Source organism: Limulus polyphemus, unplaced genomic scaffold, assembly GCF_000517525.1.
Source record: "Limulus polyphemus unplaced genomic scaffold, Limulus_polyphemus-2.1.2 Scaffold984, whole genome shotgun sequence".
Classification (NCBI taxonomy): Eukaryota; Metazoa; Arthropoda; class Merostomata; order Xiphosura; family Limulidae; genus Limulus; species Limulus polyphemus.
In genome coordinates this window covers 273,151-283,064 of record NW_013666594.1, presented here as the reverse complement: position 1 = coordinate 283,064, position 9,914 = coordinate 273,151, and the positions used below count along the sequence as shown (strand labels likewise).

General features: G+C 32.2%; 1 protein-coding gene across 1 annotated transcript in view; it reads right to left on the bottom strand.

Moving 5' to 3' along the window:
* Positions 1–4,964: 4,964 nt before the first annotated feature.
* LOC106461551 (synaptonemal complex protein 3-like) overlaps positions 4,965–9,914 on the bottom strand; it is a 9,157-nt gene continuing 4,207 nt past the window's right edge. Inside the window, exons 2-4 of the mRNA XM_013921387.1 lie at positions 6,362–6,523; positions 5,529–5,627; positions 4,965–5,123 (exon numbers count right to left, since the gene is read on the bottom strand). Coding sequence (XP_013776841.1) covers positions 4,965–5,123; positions 5,529–5,627; positions 6,362–6,523 — 420 coding nt within the window. The remainder of the gene's footprint in view (positions 5,124–5,528; positions 5,628–6,361; positions 6,524–9,914) is intronic.

The following is a 9,914-nucleotide window of genomic DNA, read 5'->3' as shown; positions in this document are numbered from 1 at the left end:
TAATTTTGAAGAAACAACAAAGAAAGACCCTGACTATATCCTTGGCACTGAGTGAATAATGTTTACCTCAAGAATACTGAACATAAATGAAAATAAAATAAAATCTCTGATCACTCATCCTTATCACATAGGTCTTTCAGAATAGAGTTAAGAGAATATTTCAAATACTATAACACTCTAAAATCCCAACTGGTATACATGGAACGGTAAGATGTAACTTACAGCTTTCCAAGTAAATGTAGCAATGAATATACTGAAGAGACTATGAGACCCGATAAAGTAAGAATCGAAATGACACCAATACCACAAGAGACTCTGAAAATTTAGTAATTGAAAACAAATATATGTCAGAAAATAAATCATTGAATACAGTGGAGAGATATTAGAACCCAACTTGAAGAAAATAAGCATAAAATACATTGGAGATATATCAGAACCATAATACCAAGAACCCAACTTGAAGAGAGTAAAAAAAACCAAGCATTACAGTCAAAAGCACCTGGTTACCGCTACTAAAAAGCGTAATAAAGAGCAGTCCAATGATTAATTATCCCACCTTCTGTTCCAAGGTCCCAAGTTCGAATTCCACTAACTAGAAAACAGCAAATTAGCAACTTAAAGATAAAACGACAATTAGTAAAAAATAATATTACCATAATGATGAATATTATAACTATCAAAGACAAAGAAATTAAAGGCCACTAATTAATATTTACTAGGAGTTACTGAATTTCAGATCGAGAAAAATGTGTGAAATTATGATTCATTGTTTTTGTTGTCTCTCTTAAGTCATTTTTTATCCAACAGTGAAGTCACTTCGTACAAAAATACAATATCGGAAGTCTTCGATATCATTTACGTATAAGGTTCTCGTTCCGATCCCTTTAACCTTGAACGTAAAATTAGTTATAAGATTATAATAACAATAATAAAAAAACTATAAAGGAAACTTTAACATCTATGCTACTTCTACAGTAATTAGCAGCTTAACACACTTTTCTGGATATTTTCATTAAGTCTCTTATCATCCTCTTCAAGAAAGGATGATCAATCATCACGGGCACCTCGTTTCTTCGACAACGTTCTAGTAAGTCCATGTTATTAAAGGTGATGGTGTGAATATTATGTTCAGTGTTTATGTTTAGCAATTTAAATTAAAATATAAATTTGTTTTAAATAATTATATATGATGAAGTGTGAGAGTAAATATAACTTGAAATTTAGTAATCATTGTCAGTAGTTTAAACTGATTAGATTGTTATAAATATTGAAGTCATCCAGTTTATTTTCTTGCATATTTTTTATTTTGTTTTGCCAGTGTAGAAACATATGAGTCGAAACCTTTACCTCGTATATATTACTAAAGGTGTATGTTAAGTCCACTCTTTTTTTATTTTACCAAAAATTTCAAGAATGCTCATATTTACCTTACTTCTCATCATGTTATAAAAAAAATTTAAAATTGAAAATAAATGTTGCTTCAAAATAGCTAATAGTTTTATGGTTCTTAAAAAATCAAGACTATTTGAAGTACACACTACTCAACTATTCCATAAGCTGGCAGCTTACTAATAAACTTCATAATCGTATAATGTTGTTTTACAACTTAAAACTTTTGAACAGTATTTACCATCATTACTTTGAACAAATAAACTATATAAAAGTAAATAACCAAACTTCAGATAAATAGATCTATACAATTGCATTTCATCATAAAACTGGGAAAAACACTTGAACTGCATACTTGTTGAATATATTAGTCGCGTGATTGTGCTCGTATTAATGACAAAATACGATATCTCACACAAATTATTTTATATTAGTTGTAATACGGTTAAATGCACGTGGGAACTAGGAACTATTGTTTAAATTTCATTGAGGCATTCCTGCAACTATAATATTAATTCAGACTGCTGTGGGTCGGGCCTGTGGCCTAAATTTGTTCCCATCCATTGTGTGCAATTATGGTTGTTTAAGTTACCTTTTATTTGAATTTGTAAGTTAGCCAGGATGGTTTCGCTTCACGTGTTTAGTATTCGGAAAGATGAGAGAGTATATAGATACGTTGTTTAAAAACATTATTCTAAGATACATGTTACAGGGCAAACAGCCAATTCTGCAGAACATTAGCTATAGTGCACGCAATTCAAGTGGCTCTGGTGTTCAGCTGTTAATGACATAACCGGATGTTTTATATACCACTAAATGAAACTTGAAAAGTAGGCTCATTTTATGTTCCTTTCGAACAACTTGTATTTAGGAACAATGTAATGAAATTTAAAGGTATTATTGCAGGTGCTACGAAACGCGCAAATTGTAATTACAATATCTGCGTTTTAAAATTTTTATTTCATTCATTCATTGATTTCTTTCAAAATCTTTCAGACTCTTGACGCCAATGTTTTTTGAAACAACGATAAATGCTATGGTTCTATACATACTGTATAAATAAGTGTTTTGAAACGTTAAGGGGGTGGGGTGGAGATAAAAAAAAGTTATTACCTGAAAACGTTTATTAATATGTATCGTCCTAAAGATACTTATGATGATTAGATCAAACGAGAATACAGATGACAATAACAGAAAGAAAAAGATTGAATTAAAAACTATACACGTTTTGCAATTACTATATTTGTTAGGAACAATCTCTATAAACGACCAGTGCTCAAAAAAAGAAGAAACACTTCAATTTGGATAAGCTATAGTACAGATGTAAGTTGGAAGTAAATAACTGGCACTCATTTAACGTCCATCCAGTTTAGGCAGAATAATATTGTCAATACACAAGACACGGAAAAGCAATTAACAATTCTCTGCTCCTCACTTTTAGTTTTTACTTTCTAAGAACCTACAACATGAAACAATTGGCAAGTAAATTTGAATAAATAGGCCAATATACTACACTCACTTGTTTATAGAGATCAAATCTGTTTTTAATTATTTTAAAATAAGTTTTGCCTGTCAAAACACACATGGATGTGTTGTGAGGTAACACTAACTACGCCAGTCTTTCACACAATGCATTTCGAATTAGTAAAAGTCTATAGTCATTCACGTATCATTCCATTCTGAGTTAATTGCCCATAAAGTACATGTACAAATAATGATAACAATTTTGTTTTCTATGTAACGTTTATATGCTATCATGAACTCGTTTGCTTACCCATAAAATATCTTCAAAGAACTTTATACGTGAAGATATACGTAAATTGAAATATATGGTATGTTAATTCAATGTATTTATGGACAAAACAGTAAAACATTTCGAAAATAGTTCCCTGTCGGATAGATAGGTGAATAATTAGATATTCTCAAGTGTTTTAGTATTGTAATTTTCGGTAGAAAGCATTTGCTCACGGAAATTCTTTCTGTTGTTTATCAACTTTCTCGCTGTTGACAACGGTGACGATGACTTATAAGACTATACTAGCTTAGTTACAGAGTTCGGAGAAATCTATGCGGCACTAACGACAAGTTCGTCTTATGTTTTGATATACTTAATATGAACACACCTTAGTACAACAACGTCAGAGTAACGAAATAAAATTAAATTTTCTATTCAAAATTCTTATTTACAACGAGTTAATAGATATTATACTATATATTTAGCGCCCGTGTGTAGCACAGTTAGATACAGGGGCCTATCTAGCACTGATTTCATGGTAACCCCTTTTGGGACTGTGAGAAACATACTTTCTTAGATGTGGAATTAGCGTTATCCTCTGTCAATGTATTTCAAATGACGGCGCTGCTGTCCCTAGTCATAAACTGACTCTGAATGACTGCAAAATGAAATTAAAAGACATATGATATAGAAAAATGTTTTTAATTCATCATTGACGTATATTTTTTTTTAATCCTGACATTAGCTCGAGGTGAACGAAAATCACCTCCAAGAAAGAAGATGCATGATAATACGTATATGTAAATATATGTGTAATATATATATACATAAGTAAACATACAAATACGAAAATATGTAACTTATGAATAATTACTAACACATTTATAAACTAGATGAATCATTTTATCTAAAAAACAGATTAATAAATTACTGAGCCAAAATTTTGAGGAGCTTGAATGTGATTTATGCCACCTCCCCATACACACACCACACCATAGACACGCTACAGAATAAGAAACAGCATAGCATAAGCCTAGTAATAAACATATGTTATATTCAGTTTTTCTGTGACAAACAAATGAGTGGAACTGAATGTGAGATTGAGTTTAGCGGATGTTGTTTAGAAAATATGTTTTCTTCAAATTTTAAGACATTTCTTCTTTCCTTATTAACCCTGTTAATGATTTCTGAAACATTTTAAATCTGTAATTTCGTTTTGTACGATTATTTTAGTTTACAGTGTCTTGTGAGTTTGTTTCTCTGTTTGATATACAGCACTGATCAGCCGTGAGAAACTCAAAACACTCTCATAATCCTTCATTGAACAACAAACTAAATCAGATGTAGATGAGCCTGTTTATAGGTTAAATGAAAACAAGGGCAATAAATGAAGAAGGGTGAGAGTTTATTTACAGAAATACAAAGTATTATCAATAAACTAATATTAGCGTATTTTTCAAGTGCATAATTAAACTATCATTGAAAAAACATGTCAAATCTATTCTTTTCCTGCTTAACTTAAATCCAGTTAAATAAACTGTTTGTAATGCCATGTGAATGAAAATAATATTGTTGTTAAATAATGTTGTTTTTCTTTTATCGAACATATTTCTTGATTTGAATAAAATAATGTCCTCAGAAAATATTGTATTTTTTTAATATGAATACAAAATTCCAGTAAAACATCATAAAAAGTCTCAAATACAATCAATATGTATTAGTACTTCTAAACCGGAAAGGCCTACAATATGATATATTATGATAAAAAACAGCAGTAAAGTAAGGGTAAAGGAAAACGTTCTACTCATACTACTACATCAAAATAGGTATATATTTTTTTCTACATGAGCATGCTTTGCAAGCTCTTCTTGACATTCATCATCTCTTGCTGTTGAGTGTCCATTAAAATCCTCTTCTGGAGAAGTGCCATCTCTTTCCGCATTTCTGCCTGGACAGAAGAATATTGGCTCACGTGTTTGTTCTCCAGTTCCTCTATACCCTGAAAAGATTAATTTTTGTTTAACTGCCAAGATATAAAGATATATTATTTTGTTTTACACATAGTATTCTTCAAAACATAATGTATTATAGCGATCTTCCTAGAACGCGATAACGACATATTTGTAAAAATGAACGTCCAAGTCAAGCTAAAACGCGAGTTTATGATTTTCTTGCATTTCGTAAGGGAAGGTCGACAACAAGAACTAAAAAATAGTTTTATGAAAAGGAAGTACGAAAGTTCTACTATGGAATCTCACAACAAGCAATAATTTAAACAATCTTTATGGGTTTTTTTAGCAAATTAATTATCTTTATCGTGATATATCAAACATTTCAATAGTTCCGTGTGGTAATAATTGAACTTGGATACTGAAACGTAAAAAAAGAAATTTTAATTACATACCTGGAAAAATTGCTCCCCCAGCTGTTTCAAGGTTTTCAGTCGCTGACAATGAGATATCCGCATCTGTTGCTGATGTTTCTGCTGTTGTTGAATCAACTTCTATTTATATAAACAAGTGAGAAGTTCAACTTTAAAAAGAGCAGGCTTGAGTATTAAAACATCTAATTAAAGCGAAAATTCTTGAAGGGTAAATTATTGCATGGCAGTGCCGAACCACGCCTGATTTCTATATCTATTTATCTGGTTGAGTAACATCCGTTTAAGAGTTAATGAACAGAAATCCAATTTATAAAAGTTTCTCCCGCAAAGATCAATTTAAAGTTTCAGGAGCAAAGATGGTTTAATTCATCTTGTGTATCCAGAAACTTTTCTTAGTGCGTAGCATTTCTTTGCTATCCGCACTCTCCAAGATGTTGAAGTGTTTAGAAGTGACATCCTTCGCCACTGTTTACAGGACTGTGACACACATGTCACTTCTAAACACTTCAATATCTTGGGAAGTGTCGATAGCAAAGAAATGCTACACACTAAGGAAAGTTTCTGGATACACAAGATGCGTCTTGAATTAAATGTTAATCAAAGATTTTTCCCGTAAGAACCGCATTTTTATTGACTGAACTTTCAATAGCTTTAGTTCGTTCTCAGTGGTAAATCTACTTGCGTGCAAAAAATTTGCATAAAACTGCAATTAACCTTAACCACTAGGCATTGATTAATCTTAACATGAAACACTTCTTAACAAAATTACATATGCAGGTGAACCAATTCCGTAACGCTGCTCAGTTTGTAATTCTACACGTTCATAATACTCACAATATCAGTGACTAACTTACTTGTAACCGTTCTTCTACCTCCTTGGCTTTATTCAAATCCGTTTCTCTTTGCTGAATAATGTTGCTCAGCTGTTTGCGGAATTCTTCTACTAATTTCTTTCTTTCTTCAGCTTGTGTTTTTGTTGTTTCAATGACTTTTTTACCAGTCGCTTTCATCGACTCCTACAAAACATCCTAGTAGTTTAACCAAATGCCTCACCTGATGTGTATTAGAATGAAATGTAGACCCTTAATAAAATATATATTCATATGTATAACAATAAAAATCAAATCAAAGACCAAAACGAGCTTTCAAAGAAATAGAATCCGCAAAATGTTGGGAGATTAATGCATAAAAATAAAATCACTGTAAAAAACACAACGTTAAACAAATTTATTTTGTCTAGCAACGTTTCGAGCAACTGCTCTTAGTAAAACTTATGAAAATGAAATTAATGAAAGTTATATGTTTTCAAAACTTGCGTGACCATGTGAATGTACGAATCAAGACAATCAATATTCCTAACATTTATATTAAATTTCACTTAAACTGTAGATGTTTTTTTCATATTCCTCTTAATTTGTCTATCTCGGATTCAAAATCAGAAATGGCCTGGTGGTTAAGAGCTCGACTTCCAATCTGAGGGTTGCGGGCTTGAATCCCCGTCACCAAACATGTTCGTTCTTTCAGCGGTTGGGGCGTTATTACGTGACGATCAATCCCACTATTCGTTGGCTAAGAGTAGCCCAAGAGTTGGCGGTAGGTGTGTTGACTAGCTGCCTTCCCTCTAGTCTATCACTCCTAAATTAGGGACAGCTAGAGCAGACAGCCCTCGTGTAACTTTGCGCGAAATTCAAAAATAACGCAACCAAAATCAGAATCCTGTAAAAATTGTATTTTTTTTACTTCCACAAGTCACTGCCCATAAGATTTTTCATTCATTACCAGAACTCATCATTTGGGATGGACGATGAGATAACGAAAGTTTCTTTGAAACGCTATTTATAAATGAAGTTCAATACTTTAAAAGTTGCGGTTTAAAGTCCAATAGCTGATGATGCATTAGAAACCAATAGGTCTAAAACTTGAGATGAAAATTACGTAAATCTGTAGATGTTTTTTATATATATTCTTCTAAGTTAGAGATATTGGGAAGTGAATTGTTGGAGATAAAGATAGATCTGAAATGCTCGTTTTACAAATCTATGACTTTGATTCCGAAATAACAAATTAAGTAGAATTTAAAAAAAAATTACAAAGAGAAACATCGATAGTTTACATGATTTTTATCAGAACTTTTAAGCTTATTTAGTTTATAATGTTTCGCCAGTTTTCAGCGTTTAAACCGTAACCTTTAAAGTTTTATACTGCATAAATACAAATAGCGTCTCAAAGAAATGTTTGTATTATTTTCCTCTTTATCCTCAGGCAGTTGTATATACAATTTAACCTCTCTCTAGTGGTTCAACAATATTCTATACTATTACTATATGTTCAATGTTGCAGACGTGCCAAACGTGGTTATCCTGTCCATCTACTTCAGTATTCAGGTGATACAGCCTTACGTGCTAGGAACCCTACCATGATCACTCTTAACAGTGTTCTTCAACAGGCTATTGATTGTTTTCTGTGGTGGCGTAAAGTCTAGTGTCTTACTTAGAACAGCACTAAAAATAAAATTATACTGTTAAATTAAACCTTATCATGATTCTCGACTCTTCAACGTACATCTTCTTGCTACCATTCAGCTTTCAGATTCTGTTAAATATCTAGGCGTTACCTTTATTACGCATCTCACCTAGAAAACAAACCATACTGCAACCTGCTCCTAATTCACCAAAAGAATAAATCTCATCCCATGCTGCATTAGAACATATTGGTGATTAAATTTCCCCCTTTTTTTTACACTATACTTATAAATCTTCTGTTCGTTCCTCTAAAAATTATGATTGTCTAATGATTCTGGAATGTCATATCCTTAGCTTAGCTGAAATGACAATATATATATATATATATTCTGCTCTTAGACTCTGTTTTCATTTGAAATTATTTAGTCCAACACAAGAACTACCTTCCTACCGATTCTCATCTATCTTTGAGACCTTTGGATCTAGTATGTTCAGTGGTGTTTTTTTTTCAATCAAAATACCATAATATTTGCTGATGTTCTTTTTCATACCTGTTCGATTTTCTCACAAATTCTTATCCCCGATTTACTGAATCTCTAGGTCATGCTGTTTTTGCTTGATGATCCCAATCATATAGACTCTTCTCTACGGAATCTACCCAATTACATATATCCAGAGGGATGATAGACTGGTTCACTGACCATTTAAATCTCTCATCATTATTGGACTGTATGTCTGCGGACTCACAACGCTAGAAACCGGGTTTCGATATCCGTGGTGGGCAGAGCACAGTTTGCCTATTGTGTAGCTTTGTGCTTAACTTCAAACAAATATTTTTTTTCCATTTACCGCTCTTCACTAATGACATGTTCTTGCCTCCAATAAACTTTCACATCAGTTACAGCCATATCATTTGCTTTAGGCCTTCTTACACATCACTGATATCCTCAATACTTCATTTTTCATCCGTCTCTTGGCCGAAAAGAGGGAATAATCCTTTGATGGCTAACTAGTCCCTGGAGTTGAAAAAACAAAACAAAAAACGTTTGTCTTTCATTGTCCATCGCATCAGACGAGTTTTGGTATACAACAAAAAGCCTCTTGGCCAGTTGCAAGTGGGAGACATAAGTTACATATGAATTCTGTTTTTACATGTCACTATGTTTGAATCCAAAACTGTCAAACAAAGAGGAACATAGAAACAATTCTGCAACGTACATAAAGAAACTGTTGTATTTATAAATAAAGTGTTGCTTTTTTTTTCAACTGTTAATTTTATGTCCTGTCTCTTCCTTCAATTCATGGAATTCAGTTCAATTCCACATAATATTTTTTGCCATTACTTTACTTATTGCGGTTACTCCTTTCACATGTAAGATTATCAGTTTACAGTGTTAATTATTAGAATCAGTGCAAACCTATAGCAAAAAGGTTAACATATGAAGGCTCATTTTTGTTCCCATGGCAACTCCTTTAGCTTGCTTGTCGCCTGAGACATTGAATAGAAAATTTTTAATTTAAAGAAAAGATCAAGTAATCTTAAAAATGTATTTGTTATAGAATACTTACTTATTTGTTCAGACAATGCTCTTAAGCTAAGAAACCATTGTTATAAGGGATGGTCGTGGAAAAGAGACTGTATATCAATGGTGGAGAGATATTAGGTTCCTGATGGTAGTATAGTATTATTAAAGACGTTTAGAACATTAATATTTTCTTGTACGAAGTATTGGTAGTCCGAGAACAAGAGATATTTAAGTTAGATTTAAAAAGCTAGATATTGATTCCCTTGAATAGATGTATGCAAGTAGATGCAATATTAATATATAGCATATAGAAGGACGGCATTTTGGGTGCTTAACAGTATTTGGTTTGTTTGTTTTTAAATTTCGCGCAAAGCTACACGAGGGCTATCTGCGCTAGCCGTCCCTAATTTAGCAGTGTA